This window comes from Natrix helvetica, assembly GCF_964273705.1.
Source record: "Natrix helvetica genome assembly, chromosome: 1".
In the NCBI taxonomy this organism is placed as follows: Eukaryota; Metazoa; Chordata; class Lepidosauria; order Squamata; family Natricidae; genus Natrix; species Natrix helvetica.
Genome location: NC_138548.1, coordinates 237,108,269 through 237,125,487, shown reverse-complemented (window position 1 = coordinate 237,125,487; position 17,219 = coordinate 237,108,269). Strand labels below are relative to the sequence as shown.

General features: G+C 42.8%; 1 protein-coding gene across 2 annotated transcripts in view; it reads right to left on the bottom strand.

Annotated features, from left to right (window-relative positions):
* Positions 1–1,459: 1,459 nt before the first annotated feature.
* The window catches only part of SSTR2 (somatostatin receptor 2), a 57,139-nt gene continuing 41,379 nt past the window's right edge, over positions 1,460–17,219 (bottom strand). The window contains exons 1-2 of one of the 2 annotated variants that reach the window (XM_081939945.1): positions 11,166–11,582; positions 1,461–3,943 (exon numbers count right to left, since the gene is read on the bottom strand). In XM_081939945.1, the coding sequence (XP_081796071.1) occupies positions 2,726–3,844 (1,119 nt within the window). In that variant the 5' untranslated portion in view covers positions 3,845–3,943; positions 11,166–11,582 and the 3' untranslated portion in view covers positions 1,461–2,725. Of the gene's footprint in view, positions 3,944–11,165; positions 11,583–17,219 lie in introns of those variants that run through there. The other variant, XM_081939946.1, reaches the window with a different exon arrangement.

Sequence of the window (17,219 nt, the reverse complement as noted above, 5' to 3'; positions counted from 1 at the left end):
GTTGAAGCCAGAGCAGAAGCTTTAGAAGCAGGATAGGGTTTTTTATGCTGGTTTAGATTTCTCATGGCTCACAGATAGAAGCATAACCCTTTGCCTTGGCGGTAACTGTTGAACTGTTGCCCCAAGTTATCAGATTCTGAACTGGAACTTTGGAATTGGAGGGTATCTTCCATACTGAACACCTAAGGCAGTTATGGCGAACCTAAGTGGCACCCAGAGCCATCTCTCTGGGCACGCCAGCCGTCGCCTGTTGCTCTTTTGGGTTCCAGCATGCACATCCATGCTAGCCAGCTGGTCTTCAAGCGTGGGAGAGGTAGAAACTGAAAAAGCACCTCCCTGGCGCACAGGGAAGCTGAGCGTGTTTCCAGCGTGCGTCACCTGGTCTTCCAGTTTTTGCTGCTCCCCCACATGTGCGTGTGGTCCCGTTTCGACACTCAGTGCCAAAAAGGTTCACCAACTGTCCTAAGGCAAGTTCAGTATCCAGGACTTGTAGGTACAGAAAAGGCCCGTTGTTCAATATTGCCAAGCTACAACTCCCAGGAGCCTCAGGCAAGATGGTCAAGAGTAAGTGATGGCCGGAATTGCTAGATCGGTGTTTGTCAACCATGGCAATTTTTAAGATATGTGGACTTCAACTCCCAGCATTCTTCAGCCAGCATGGGAATTTTGGAAGTTGAAGTCCACATGTCTTAAAGTTGCTAAGTTGAAAAAGCACTAATCTAGACAGCCACAGGTTCCTTCCTACTGATATAGGGAAGTGCACATAGATTCCTTTTCCATGTGGGTCAATGTTACAGCTTGGTTCCTTTTTTAATAATTTAGCCACATTTTTGTTTTTTAGCCATGATACTTAAGAAGATATAAGAGAAAAGATAGCAACAGGTAAGATAGTACACATTTGCCACCGTCATTTTATCAGGGCTGTTTCATATATGAATGTTACCTGTCGTCTAGATATCAAATGATCAGCAGTTTATGATCTTTTATGATCGTAGCAGTATGGATAGGAAATAGATAATAGAAATGGTTATTAAAGAAGTATTATTAATCTTGAGTGCAAGGTGGAGTAAATTCTTTCCCACAAACCATAAATACACAAGCCACTAGGGGGTTGCTTTTACCCGGGATAAAGATTTGAATCACACCGAGGACAATGTCTATTCCTTACCTGACACATATGTGGGTAGCAGTGGTGGGTTCCCGATCCCGTTGCAACCAGTATGGTGCAACGGGGCCCGGCGTCCACCACATGAACGCGCGCACTTACCACATGCATACTTACCGCCTCCGACACTCTGTGATGCCTCGGTGAGCAGCTGGAGCATCGCGCAGGCGCCGTACATTCCGTGTGCGTGCGCAGAAGCCCCGAAGAGCTCAAATGCCAGTAAGGAACATGGGTGGGCGGCTGGGCCCTCCAGAGCACCATACCGGAATGGTACCCGTTGCTCTCGGCAGGCACAGGTACACCCATACTTGGGCGTACCAGTCATAACCCACCACTGGTGGGTAGTTGTAAGGGTTCCTTTAAAATAGCAACAGGAACAAAAACCTACATAAAAATATTAAGATTTTACCTAAAAATGTCAAAGTTGGGAGTAAGACTGAGTATGCTACACACCTTAAAAGCTTGCTTCACAAGAGATGGGTGGTCCATATAATACTATTATTCAAGTGTGGATTTTGGATCCATTTATAGAACACGAAAAATCTGATTTCATTCTTTGGTAATATCAGCTCTATTTACAAAAGGACTTTTTGTGGTGCTACCAAAAATAGTGCTGAAAAAATAATGAAGATGGCTAGATGGCAGTAGAGAGTAAGAAGTTTTAACTTCTCTCTCCTGCCACCTAGTGGCCTCTTGATATTTGCAGGTGAGATCCAATTGCCCTGCTTTCTGAGAGAAAACCATTATGAAGGAAACTAAGGGATAGCAATATGGCAAAATAAATTATTTCTTTGAATTCATAGGAAAACAATCTGGTTATGGCTGCAGACATCCCTCTATTGCCCAACGAGCTATACAATCCTCATTTTTTGAAGATCACATTTTATTAGCTACTTTTTAAATAATATATTTATGCAGCTTTAATTTCCCCATTATCTCCTTCCAACCTGCAAATAGTATCATGACTACTATTTTTTTATTTGAACACACAAATGTGATGTTTGGTAAACTAAGAAAGGGCAGAAACCTAAACCTTTCAGAGCATCTACTTTTAAAATGGGAAGAGGGTGTCAATGATCCCAGCTTCATACAACTTGTTCAGAATTGGAACTTGTTTATTTAATGTTTGTCCAATCATTTTAAAATTATAATTCAAATCCTGGAAATGGAATAATTCAATACTAGAAAAAATCTTACCAGTAAAGGTGTTTTTTTTTAAAAGACAATGCAATATGATGGATTCCAATATAGACATTCTTTGATGGATCTAGTATAAACATTCTTACTATGCTTGATCACATCATGCCTTTATACATGCATGTACTATTGTGCACACGCCAATGTCTGTGTCTAGTCTATCATCCCAAAATATCCTTCTTCTTTTGATTAGTATCTTCATAACCAGCTAGCCTAGAGCTGTGATGTACATCTGTGCCCTTTTTGTCACATACATTTGCCACTCCCTTAAGAGAACAGTCAATGGCTTTTGCTGCCATTCAGTGTGGACTGCTGCCTTCCATGAAGAAGTATGGAGATTGTATTGACCACGGCTGGGGTTTCTCAGATACTTGTCTGAAGGTCTCCATTGAGCAATGTTCTCTGGGTTTCTGTAGCTTCATTGAGCCTGGCCTTGTCCTGCTTGCTGTCACTCCTATCAGTTTCATCCATGCCACCAACTTTCATCAGGCAGAGGACATTCTGGAAGCTCTTCTTGAAGTTGTCAGATAGAAAGGCATAAAGGATAGGATTGGCACAGCTATTTGCATATGTGAGGACCACCACAAAATCAAACATGCCCTTGAGGACAGGCGTTGGCACAATAAACACAGAGACTGATGAGACGTTAAAGATGTAGAAGGGCAGCCAACAAAAGATGAAAACAGCAACAACAATGGAGACCATCCTGGTGACCTTTTTCTCTGACTTTTTCCTCTTGGAGGAACCTACCCTAATGCCAGATGATTTCACCTTGATGATGATGAAAAGATAACAAAGGCAAATTATGGTTAGGGGTACCAGGAAGCCAAGAATAAAGGCATAAATGATGAAGGCAGCATACCAAACACCAGAATCATCTGGCCAGATCATGGTACAACTACTGTTTCCATGATTATTGATCACTCCAGCATATATCATGATGGGTAATATGACCAGAAGGGAGATGCCCCAGACAGCTACGTTGACCATCTTTGCTGTTCTTGGGCGCCTCCATTTAGCAGATTTTATGGGATGTACTACAGCAAGATACCTATCCACACTCATGACTGTTAGGCAAAAGATGCTAGTGAATTGATTGATTCCATCCACTGTCATGACGATCTGGCAGATGACTTTCCCAAAGGGCCAGTGAACCAGAGCTATCTGCATAGCCAGGAAAGGCAAGCCCAACATAAACAATTCATCAGCTATAGCCAAATTAAGGATGTAGATATTGGTGATTGTCTTCATCTTGGCATAGCGAAGGATGACATAGATGACTAGAGTATTTCCACAGAGGCCCACAATGCACACCACAAAGTAGATAAAGGTGAGGATGGCATTGCTAGTCAAGTCATAATGGTGGCTTGTGTTGTTGATGGAAACATTAGTAGCTGGAGTCTCTGGGGAGAAATTGTCCAACTGAGAGGTTGAGGGGAACCAGAAGACTGTGGTGTTGGGAAACTTGTTATCCTGGTCCATGGTGCAACTGCTGTCACTGTCTGCCTGGCAAGAAATCTCCTTCAAGCAAAAGAAGACGCCATCTTGATTGATTCAGGGTGGTTTAAGATAAAGTGGAATCTAAGCACAAAATAAATGAGAAATAAAAATCGGGTTCAGAATGGTTATTTAACAACTCCCTACAGCCAAAAATCAAGGAAAGTTCTTACTTTCACTACCTTTTTGATGATGCCCTGGCTTTTTCTTTGAAAAGAACCGTCACAGTGGATTCAGCGCTAATAACCCACCTCTTCCTATACACATCAACTTGGGGAGAAACCAAAGTAAAAAACCAAAGAGTAAAAGAATGTTATTCTTGATTTGATCTCTCATATGAATAATATTTCATTTAGTGCAGGGCTGTCAAATTCACATCGTCACAGCAGCGTCATGTGATGTATTGGGACTTTCCCCACCTTTGCTAAACTGGGCATGGGCATGGCGTGACACATCTGGCACGCGGGCCGCAAGTTTGACAACCCTGGTTTAGTGGATATTATCTGTAACAGAGAAATCTCAGCATAGGCCACTGAGTATAATTCTCCCATTAATCTGGTCCTGCAATTCATCAAGATAGCAAAATCTGAGGCCGCAATCTTTAACAACCCCATCATTGACCACAGATAAGCTAATTTGGATGAGAAAGGAGATGGGAGATAATCATTGTGTATATCCTCAGATCATTCATGCACCTTCAAAAGGTCCCTCAGCCTCTCTTAAGAACTTTTCAGGAGATGCAAAAGCTTAGAGCAGTGTTTTTGCAACCTCAGCCATTTTAAGATGTATAGACTTCAACTCCCAGGATTCCTCAGCTGCATGCTGGCTGAGGAATTCTGGGAGTTGAAGTCTACAAATCAAAATAGCTGAGGTTGAGAAACATTGACTTAGAGCCATGCCCGGTTTAGGGAAGCGGGGAAAAGTTGCGATGTCACATGACGCCGCCAGTTTGATACCCCTGGCTTGGAGGATTGCTTCCTATTTCCTGTAGAATGCTACTAATAATAGATTTGACTGAACCCATTACTGCTTGGATGCTCAAAACATTATTCTAGTGCGTTGCCATTGTTGTTATTGTTGTTGACAATCATTTTTACAATGCATACAGGTAGTCTTTGGCTTACAACCATTCATTTAGTGACTACTGAAGTTACAACGGCACTGAAAAAAGTGACATGAACATTTTTCACACTTACAACCATTGCAGCATTCCCACAGTCATTCGATCAAAATTTGGACACTTGGAAACTGCCATGTATTTATGATAACTGTAGTGTCCCAGGGTTACATGATCATTTTTTGCGACTTTCTGACAAGCAAAGTCAATGAGGAAGCTAGATTCACTCAACAACTGTGATACTAACATCTGCAACGATTCACTCAACAGTTGTGGCAAGGGAAGATCACAAAATGGGGCAAAACTCACTTAACTGTCTTGCTTAGCAACAGAAATTTTGGGGCTCAATTGTGGCTCAATTGTGGCTGTAAGTCGAGGACTACCTGTAAAAAGGAGCTTCATGTGTTCTATATGAGTTTCATCCCCCCCCCCCCCATGATAACCCTATAAAATAGGTTAGGCTGAGAGCCAAGCTTGTTCAATAAAGTTCATTCTGACACAGATTTTCTCAACTCACTTCTCCTTCATTAGGCAAAGCATCAGATTATTTCCAAATTATAGATCGGGGATAAGGAAAAATGCCAGATGTAAAGCTAATTGTAGTTTATATAATCCAGGTTCCAAATGGGTGTATTATATATGATTGCATCTCCGTAGAGATGAGGATGAGATTGGACTGCATAGTTTTTTGAGACATAACCAGCCCCTACTCTGCAGCAATGTGAAACAATGTCATCCCAGTAAATAGGAACCAAGTCCATTACTTCTCATCCACCAACACAACCTCTGGGGGTTTTTTTTCATGGAGAAACAATGCTGAAGTTAAATGTATCCTTTTGCACAGATGTGGAAGATATGGAGAAAGGTATCTCCTAGGAAGAGAGTAATTCACCTGTATCTCCCCAAGAGACAACATTTAGCTCTGGACTACAAACCAAACTACGGTTTGAGGTTCCAATACTATATTTACTATGAAAGAATTAATATAGGGTTGCAGCTGAAAATTGTAAGAGATAACTTTGGAAGAATCAGCTAAAATATTAACAGTCTCTAATGTATCTTTTTTTCATGACCTACTTTACAGGATAGAAATCAGCACCCCAAGATAGACTCGAAAGCCACAGGTAATGCCTAATATATATATATTCCTAATTGCAGAGTCTCCTCTTCAAGAACATGCCAGAAATCACCACTGATTTCTTGCTGAGTTTCAGCAGGAAAACAGACAAACAAGCAAACAAACAAATAGGTGTGTTAAGCAAGTGGTAGGAAACTCTATCCTGCCCCTCCAGCAATATCTTTGCTTCACCTTGTGAAACCTGTAATCGCCGAAACAGACACGCTATCAAAAAGCTATCAGCCTCTTCTCTTGTATTTTCAAAAGCTCAGGTGTGAAAATCAGAAGTGTTCTACTTAACTTTTTCAAAACAAATACTCTACTTTTTATTTACGAGAAATCTCCCCTCCACCAGGGGGATATTCAGCAGGTTCTGACAGATTCTGGAGAACCAGTAGCAGGAATTTTGAGTAGTTCGGAGAACCGGCAAATATCACCTCTGGCTGGCCCCAGAGTGGGGTGAGAATGAAGATTTTGCAATATCCTTCCCTCAAGAGTGGGGAGGGATTTTGCAGTATCCTTCCCCTGGAGTGGGGAGGGAATGGGGATTTTGCAGTATCCTTTCCTGCCATGCTCACCAAGCCACGCCCACAGAACCGGTAGTAAAAAAAAATTGAATTTCACCCTCCACAATGTGTACGCAAATAATAAGGAGTGAATATTAGATATCTCTAAAGATGAAATTCCATGTTTACTTCTACTGGAATATATTTCACTCAATTCAATGAGATTTGTTGTTAAATAATGATGCAATTTCATTGTCAATGTAGGCTTTCTATTTTATTTTATTTTTTGCAAGGAAAACATTACTGCATTAACTTGAAGGGATTCTTTATTGTATTTTGTTTTTCGAAATAATTTACCTGTAAAATGGAAGGGCCACTTTCAAATCCTTTTGAGATTATGGTATGGAGATAAGCAATAGAAATAGCACTTAGGCTTACATACACTTCACAGTCCTCTCTAAGCAATCAGCATATTCCCCCAACTATCTGGATCCTCATTTTACTGACCTCGGAAGGTTGAAAGGCTGAGTCAACCTTGAGCCGGTCAGGATTGAACTGCTGGCAGTTGGCAGAATTAGCCTACTATACTAGCCACAGTCTGATCTGACCTTCCTATACAGGAGAGTGCTGCTTCCAGGTAAATGTGTACCTCAGATTTTGGGCATTATGACCTCTGGCTGAAAATCTGCTCACAAAGCCAACTGAATCTCCAACTCTGATCTCTCCCCAATACAAGTAGTTCTTGATTTAGAAGCATTCATTTAATAGTCGATTAAGTTACAGCACCACTGGAAAAAAGTGATTTATGACTAATCCTCACATGTACGATCATCGTAGCATTCCCATGGTCAACATAACCAAAATCTGGGGGCTTGACAACGGGCATGTATTTATGACAGTTGCAGCATCCTGGGGTCATGTGATCACCATTTGCAACCTTCCCAGCTGGTTTGCAACAAGCAAGGTCAACAGGGCATGTTGCTTTTGTTTAATGACCACGTGTTTCACCTTACAACTGCAATGATTCGCTTAACTGTGGCAGGAAAAGTAAACTCCAGTGCAACTCACTTAACAACAGTCTTGCATAGCAAAGGAAATTCTAGTCCAATTGTGACTTCATTCTGCTGTAGTCTACCTATAAGAGCCGAGGTGGCGCAGTGGTTAGAGTGCAGTACTGCAGGCTTCTTCAGCTGACTGCTAGCTGCAATTTGGCAGTTCAATTCTCACCGGGCACAAGGTTGACTCAGCTTCCCATCCTTCCAAGGTGGGTAAATGAACCAGATTGTTGGGGAAAATATGCTGACTCTGTAAAACCGCTTAGAGGAGGCTGTAAGAAGCACTGTGAAGCAGTATATAAGTGCTATTGCTATTTTGTGCAAATATAGGAGCATTATTTGAAGCTCAGGGTTGAAACGAGGGGTCCTTGGTGCTCTCTGAGCTTGCTTGTTTTCTTGTAGACATTTCATTACCCAAACTAGGTAACGTCATCAGTGCTGTGAAACAAGAATCACTCATTTTGTCCCAATGGAGCGCACGGGGGAGCGGGGGTGGGAGGCAAATGGGCAGTTTCCAAGTGGTTCTGCAGAGGTGATTACGTTTCTGGCCATTGGAGACAAAATGCAGAACCTTTAAATCAGGAGGTAAATATACAGCTAACAATTGTTCATTTATTTACTGAGGAACTGGTCACTGTCAGACTGAGGTATACATATCTGTGCTCATCTTTTTGTCAAGAAAAGCACGTTCTGATTGGCTGTCAGTATTCTGCAAGTGCTGCAGGTCCTGATATATGTAAATAGGTCTGTCGGCACAGCATCCTAGTAACTTAAAATATTTCTGAAGTCCTGATTACTTTCAATTATGAAATCAAAAGTTTGAGTGGTGAAAGGCTGATTGTATCCTCTGAGTCCTACAACTGAAGAGCAAACTCTTTTCTTGTCACACCCTCACATTGCTCCTTTCTTTGCAAGAAGGTAATTTTTAAAAACCTCTCACTCCAAAAAGACTTGTGTTACTGATACGTTAAGGAATACTAACTTGATGCCTCAAGAAATGACCAATCATTCATCTGTATTTACAAATTACTGAGATAAATGCTGGATCAACTTATTTTTTTTTACTGTAATAAGTTTGCATATTTTATCCTTTTGGATTGTAGTAATATTTCACACATGGGATGCATTTCAAGGATCAGTTTGCCCTGTTTCTCCATTACTTTTTTATTTACAAATTTTGGATTTACAAATAAATCCATTTCAGAGTCTACTTGGATGCAAGGAAGTTCCATCCATCACTGGCTTTTATCCAGTACTTTGTTTTAAGAAAAAAAAAGCAACCTTTTGTTTTTAAGACCTAATTCAGCATGGCATTAAGCTTTTTTTTTTTAAAAAAACCAAGATTGTAATCTTAACTTTGTGGATCAACATGTTAACTGAAGCTGTTCTTTTACACCATAAAACATGGGAATCTGGATCTATCTCTCCTTTCAGTTATTGCCTGCAGTGGCCCATTATCGCGCACAACTGGCATCTCCCTCTTGTCTCAGAAAAATCCATTCCAAATGATAAAATGTACGCAGTGTGGGTCTGTGGACAGAATCAATGTGCCAAGAGGGAATCAAAGTGATTTAATTTCTCCAAATATATGTGCAGCCCCTTTGTCAAAACAAGACTTAACCCAACTTCAATACTTTCTTGGCATGGCATTAGCTGACACAAGCCCTCCTAAGACAGCATTTCATTTTCCACCCAAGTGTTTCCTTATTCCCTCTATTGGCTCTACGCCATTCTTGACTGGGAGCTGCTGATTTATACTGGATGTCTTAAAACAGATAGCAGCCATTCTCCCTCTGGCAACAGATGGGTTCCTGGATGTTGTCTCGCAGCTCCTAATCAAATCAGACTTGAAAAGAGGAAAAGAACAAGTTGGTGCAGGGAAGCCACTTAGGATGGCTCTTAGGATGGTAAAAGGAGACACTATGTTGCCAGCTTCTCCTGCTTCCTTCCTTCACAGAATCAATGGGCAGCACCAGATCTAAGCAGCAGAGGTAGGCATGGAAGGAGTAGGTGTTGAAGGACATAAATAAAATGTCTTGGGTGGTTAAAATTAATATCTGAGTTTAATTACATTTACATTCCCATCTTTTATCAAAAAGTTCAGACTATTACACAAGATCTTTCCGTCTTCCTCTTGTCTTACCCTCTCCATCTTTTTATTCTCTTCTGGAGTAAAACTCAAACTAGGTCACGTCAGTCTTCTGTGGTACCTGGCTATGGCTGAGCCACTCAAAACATCAGAGAGGCAAAGAGAGGCAAGAGACAATCAAGGACACCAGGAATAGCTAGGAGTCGCCTTTCAGTGTCACACTGACTTAGCTCAACCACAGCTTATTTAATCACGATTTACTAAATAACCCATAAATGGCTGGGTTTGTTTAACATACTAAGGTAAAAACACATGCATAGCTGGGGTCAATCTAATGAAAATCAAAGAAATTGCATTCCTGATTAATGTGGGTGCCTTTCTCTTCCTTTTACATTAGAAAAAAAATTGCTACCCTTGTCGTGTTTTTTTGGGGAAAAGATCGGATTGCAATGATCTCTAGATTGGGAGAGCAGCATTCACATAGTTATAAATATTTGGGTGCGCGCATTATCTCAGCACCATCATTTTGATTATTGGTCTTCATGTTACAGGAGAGACAAGTGGATGAATGCATTTCACAGGGACCCAGTTGAAATAAAACTGGGAATCCTGGCTGGGCAGTGCTCCTACTCAGCAGTTAGGGAATTGCCTGGGGAAGAGCTGGGAATGAGTTGGGATACAAATGAGAAAGTCAAAGTAGAGGGGGTGGGTTAATATTATACTGCACAGAGCGTCTCTCTTCACAGAATTCGCATGTCTATCCAATTGCCAGTCAACACAGTCAATGTGAATTTTCATATTTGCAACCCCTAAACAACAGAAGGCACATACTGAAGAAAGATGCCCAACATGAAACATCCACTTTTCTTTAGGAGCAGTGGCCACAGTAAAACATCATGTACGATTAGCGGTTTTTTTTTTCCTATCAAGCTAGAATAAATGCAACGGGGATTAGACTCACTACAGATACGTTGCTACGGAAGAAGGTTCTTTTAACGCACGTTGACTCTAACCCAGATGAACGGGGAGGGCATGCAACCCAACTCGGGCATCCATCCTATCGGTGGATGAAGCTCTTATCGAAGTAAAGCATGCAACAGATTACACATTTTGCTCCCGTGCGCTCTGCTTGCTCGGGAAAGAAAAGTCCATTACAAGCAAGAGGATAATTTCCAAATGAGCGCGCCCACGACTGCAGCCTAAAATAAAGATAAAAAATTAAAGGAGCGTAAGCAATGTGACAGGAGAGAAAACTAGCATTTTAAAACCAGCCCTGCTTGGTTGTCGAGCCGGGCCAGTCTCGCTTCTGTCCTTCCTCGATCAGGAAGTTTTCCCATCTGTAACCCCCTTTCGTAATACTTCGAGCCCTCTACCCGCCACCGATCCTGGTTGCACCACCAACTCTCCCGCAAGATCACTTACAATGTCCGAGTCTGTGCTTCTCTCTCTCTCTCTCTCTGCCTTCTTGCCCCGATGCAGGCTCCAAATCGGGGGCGCGCACCTCTTCCTGCCCTCTGGTCCAGGTGAATCCCTTGCAGCTGTTGGCGACGGAAAGCTCCGAAGCGCGGAGGAAGGCAGAGCAGCGCGCGCCGCGACTCTGCTCTTTCTGCTGGAGGAGCCCCTAGATAGGGAAGGCGGGCGGCGGGGCGGAGCAAGGGAGCGCAAGTGGCGGATCCCGGGTTCCTATGCAGACGGAGCTCTCCAGGCACAGGAGCGCTGGAAAAGCGCTCCGCTCATGCACCCACCGGGACGGAGCACGCTCGCTCGCTCGCTCCAGCCACTCCCCCGTCCGATAATTGTCCCCGGCTGCTCATCACCTAGCTGTGTCACGCCAGGGTTGCGATGCAAAGCAGGGAAAGCTAAAGTCCACCGAGCACAGAAACCGCGCTTGCCAAGATAGGGCAGCCTTTCGAGAAGCGATCAATCATTGCAGCAGACGGGGAGAGGGAGAGGAGAAAGTGGGGGGGGGGGTTTGATCAGGGTTGCCTAGGTGGGGAACGCTGGAGGGCAGAAGGCAGGTCGATTGCCAAGAAGGTAAACACCAGCGGCAGCGCGCCCCGGGGACGTCCAGCGTTTGTTGCAATAACAAACAGGCCGAAGGACGCTCGGTCTGCAAACAAGGCGCTGGGCCAGAGCAGCGCGTGACGTCCCGCGATACACTCTCTCTAGTCTAGAGCGACCAGCGGACAGGATGCATTTTTTATTTATTTATTTTGTCGAGCATGTATAAGATAACAGGTATAAGTATAAACATGATTATGAATACTGGAAATTGATATGAGTAAGTGGGGACAGTAAGACAGGGACGGTAGCTGGTGCACTTATGCACGCCCCTTACAGACCTCTTAGGAATGGGGTGAGGTCGATAGTAGACAGTCTAAGGTTAAAGTTTTGCGGGTTGGGGGAAGAAACCACAGAGTCAGGTGCATTCCAGGCATTGACCACTCTGTTGCCAAATGTCGTATTTTCTGCAATCGAGTTTGGAGGATGGAAAGAGGGATCTGCAACTGTCCCCCTGGGCTAAAGGTGGCCTTGCCGCTAATACAGAGATGCTGGTGTCACACAGTAGCAGGATTTGCTCCCGCAGCCAAACATTGGCTACAACAGAGGAGGCATCTTTGGAAGACAATGATTCTGCAGCAGATGGAGAAGAAGTGGGAGGAAACCATGCATCCTTAAAATCTGCTTTCCCTATTTTCTTCCCATAGCCTTGGGAGGAGAGAAAGAAAGATGGGAGATATCTACCAGCTACAGAGCCATTTCCTTGATGCTTCTCACCAAAATGCTGGTCTTAAAGATTAACCTTGTGAAGGCTAACCAAGAAGAATCAATCTTCAGCATGTGCAAGAAGTGACGCTGAACTGAGTTTGACGTTATATGTTGTAGGAAGTGTTAACCCACCTCTCTCCTAGAAAATGAAATATTTTAGGAAATATTAAAGGGCAAAATATTTCCCCCTAAAAGGGAGGAAGAAACTTATCCCCACCACCACCTCTTTGTCAATGGGCCATTAAGACCTGGGCCAGAGAAACATGTTTTTAGGCAGGAAACAGACTCACTCTTAATAGTCTCCACCTTTGTCAATAGGCCATTAAGGCCTGAGCCAGTCTATTCTACATAATAACAAGTCTATTCTACATAACAAGATTTAAGGCAGAGCCATAATAGGAATCCCAATGCCCTTTCAATACATCACCACCAGCAAGGCTCAAACAAACTTGGACGCAAAGAACAGTAGCCTCCCACCGTCCAGTATGATCCCACAGAGTTGGCCTCCTCAGGGTGCCGTCGGCCAGGCAGTGTCGGCTGGTGACCCCCAGGGGGAGAGCCTTCTCTGTGGGAGCGCCTTCCCTCTGGAATGAGCTGCCCCCGGAGCTCCGCATAATCCCTGACCTCCGGTCCTTCCGACGCGCCCTAAAAAGTTGGCTTTTCCAGCAAGCCGGCCTGGCCTGTTAATTTTAATTTTAACTTATTTTAAATGTATTGTTTTTTTCAAAAAAAAATTCAGTTTGTTTTTTTGGAAATGGATTTAATCTTTTTTAACTTTTGAGATGTGTATTTTTTAATGTTGTACGCCGCCCTGAGTCCTTTTGGAGAACAACAAACAAACAAACAAAACAGCCTACAGAGGTGCCCCTGCATGGCCCCATGGGAGTCTTACAGCCAATCAGTGCATTTCTTGCACAGGAGCGGGAGGCCCCAGGGCGGTGCCCAACAGAGGGCATAAAACCCAGGGACTTTCAGCAAGCCGGCCCTTTTTCTTCTTCAACATCTTCGAGGCATGTGATTCCCCCCTTTCCCCAGGACCTTAAGCCATGTGATCATGTCCCCCATTGAAACCATCTTTCCAAGCAGCTTCCATGTTTCCAGTGTCTTTTTCCCCACTTGGAACTGAACCCAGAAGGACATTTCTTCCAACAATGTACTGTTAAGGCTGATTCAGATCCAATTTTACTTATACCCCCAATATTTTTCCCTAGAGTCATCCTGATGATCAGATTAAAAATCCAATCCGTTAGCACTTGAGAAGGCCGAAAAATACATTGGCATAAGTTGTGCTGCCCCCATCGCTGATCTCTATTCTGCCATAGTAATCAGGCCAGATAATTGTTCTCTCCATGCTCTCGATATTTATTGTGGGTCAAATGACAGAAAGGCTGCAAGGAAATTCCAACAAGCAACAAGGAACCTGATTCTGATTATGTGGCCAGTAGCAACAGGTCCAAATGGTCTATGCCAGGCGTATCTAATGCATGGCACATAGGTCACATTTGGCTCTGGATAGCTAGTAATGCTGCCCCATGAGATTGTAAACTTTCAACATTATGTGATTTATATGCATTAATTATTCTATATATTTTATATGCAGTCTAAGACAATTCCTCTTCACTCTGTGGTCCAGGCAAGCCAAAAAGTTGGACACCCATGGTATATAATATCCACATATCCACAGTAAAAGGTGTGTTTGGAGAAGTGGAAAATATTGCAGTACTTTATTATCAAATGCAAGAAGAAAAAACTAATCAAGGAGAGATGCAACGTAGAACTAAGAAGAAATCTCCTGACAGAACAATCAATCAGAGGAACAATCTGTCTCCAGAAGTTGTGAATTCTCCAACACTAGGAGTTTTTAAGAAGAGATTGGATAACCATTTATCTGAAGTGGTACAGGGTTTCCTGCCTGAGCAGGGGGTTGGACTAGAAGACCTCCAAGGTCCCTTCCAACTCTGCTATTCTAATTCTAACTTGAGGACATGGCAGAAACAAATAAACAAATAGCTTCATTTTGGGGGATGTTTTGGTTAGGAAGAAGTCAGCCTTCATGAACCCTTGAAATGTATTATTTGAACAAAAGATGCAAGTGAGTGAAAAAATCCCCCCCCCCCAGCCTGAAAAATCTATCAGTGTTCAGTGCAGGACAGGTATGCTAACTGGAATTTCTTATTTTTTTTCCCCTCAGGACCCCTTCCACTTTTAAAAGATACCAAACTTTTGTTTCTATGTGTTATTCTTTTTAATATTTTATTTTTTTAACCATCTCCATACTACCCTATCAAACGCAGCTTCTTTCAATGGTTGGATTTCAACTTTCTATCAGATTTGAAGTTACCAAGCCAGTGTGTTCTTTCTTTTCCCCTTCTTGGTCAACTAACCGTTTGAAGCATCACTACTTTCTCCAATGATTTTACTATTTATCATATTAAAAATGTAAAATTGACATATTTGCTGCCAGTACTACTTCTCACAATTTTTTGGGTTTTAATACCGTGTTATTTTTTAACATAGGCTGAGAAATAATGTTGATTTTTAGGACCCCTGAGAGCGTCCGAGGGGATCCCCAAGAGCCCTAAAACCACACTTTAGGACTGTGATGGTGAACCTATGGCAGTAGTGGTGGCGCCAGAGGTGGCACTCAGAGCCCTCTGTGGGCACATGCGCCGTCGCCAGCTGCTCTTCTGGTTTCCAGCACACGCATGCACGCTGGCCCCCTAGTCTTTGTGTTCGGGTGCTCCGGTGTGCACGTGCATGCATGCACACACGCATTCCAGTTTGGGAACTCGGTGCCGAAAAGGTTCGCCATCACTGCTTGAGGAAATGCTGGTGTAAACAAACAAAGGAAAAGGCAGCAGACCTGTCTGGTTCTTTTACTGTAGAAAAAACACACACACACACACACACTCCAATGCTTGCAAAATGTCAGATGCCCCCATGAAGTGGCTTCTCTTTCTGCAGAATTCACAAAAGTTGGCACCAAAGGGAAGGGAAGAATTATAGTCTGAGAAAAGCACAGTATGTATTCTTTTGTCACAATTATTTTGCCTGCAGAAGCTGCAAATGCCATTTCAGATGAAAGATAGATGAAGACCAAGATGAAAAAATGGAACAGTTTCCTATTCTGTCATGCAGCTGTTAAAAAACTTAGGAGTCCTGCCTTAAAACTGTATGGGAACTCATACGAGTAGGTCCATGAGCTTTTGGACATGGCCCAGCAGGAAATAGGCACTTTCCAAGGGGGCACTTGGGACTCTAGGCAAAAAAGAACTGCAGGTAATCCTCGACTTACAAGAGTTCATTTAGTGACTATTCAAAGTTACAATGGTACTGAAAAAAGTTACTTAGGACTGTTTTTCATACTTAAAACCAGTGCAGAATCCCCATGGTCACATCATCAAAATTCAGTCGCTTGGCAAACTGACTCATATTTATTATGGTTGCTATGTTCCGCAGTTGTGTGATCACCTTTTGCAACCTTCTGACAAGCAAAGTCAATGGAGAAGTCAGATTCATTTAGCAACTGTGTTTTTAACTTAATAACTGCAATGATTCTCTTAACAACTGTGGCAAGAAAAGTTGTTAATTGGGGCAAAATTCACTTAACAACTGTTTCACTTAGCAACCCAGGTTTTGGGCTTGGGCTTTGTGGTCGTAGGTCAAGGATTTATTTGTATTCCTTTACAGGGGACCAAATTTTGTTCTTCCACAGAAGTTTATTCATCATTTATAGTTTCACGTGGCCCCCTCTGTCAGATGTTTTATGTTCTTTTTCATAAACGTGAGTACAAAAATATGTGAAACTATCCAGGCTGAAAAAAGAGGAAGAAAGGGAGCTTTTCTTTGATGGCGAACTATGGAAATAGTTGTACAGAAAGAATCTGGGGAATATCCTCCAATCTAGAAGAAGCCTTGCCTAATCAATCCCCTTATTTCAGGAATCTGGTGGTCTGCCTCTGATACTAAGTACCTGAAATGCTGGAAAAATGGATTTGCATTCACTCATCAATTATTCCAAGTTCTTTTTTTAGGTTGATTGGAGTCTATTTCTCTTATTTTACTAACACACACACACACCTGTGTGTACACAGAGAGAGAGAGAGAGGGAGAGAGAGGGAGAGAGAGAGAGAGAGAGAGAGAGAGAGAGAGAGAGAGAGAGAGAGAGAGAGATGACTTACTCTCTGAAAACAAATACTGTGGGGGTAAGACACCCCTAAAATCCCTTGGAGTATGTGTTCTGTTAAGATACAGCCTGTTGTGTCTTAAAATGTCTTCTACTATGCAGCACAGTAGAGTTGCCATGGTAATGGCTTCACAGTACTCCATAAGGGGGCTCTCTCTGGTAAGGGGGAAAATCCAACATTAGAAATTATGTTTGGTCTGGCCATTTTCCGTCTATAAATAAATATCCAGGCAACACTGGGTTATTCATCCCCCCCTCTCTCTCCCTCCTTCCCTCCCTCTCCTCATCTATCTATCTATCTACCCCACCCTTATTATTTCTATAAATAGCTTAATGTGCTGAACATCCCTAATGCACCTTTTTCCTCCTCTTTTCCCTAAATCAACAACCCTATGAGGTGAGCTGAGAAAGAGTGACTGGCCCATAGTCCCCCAGTCAGCTTTCATGCCTAAGTGGGACTACTGTAGAATTCACAGTCTCCCAGTTTCTAGCCTGATTCCTTAACCACTCTCTTATGTATT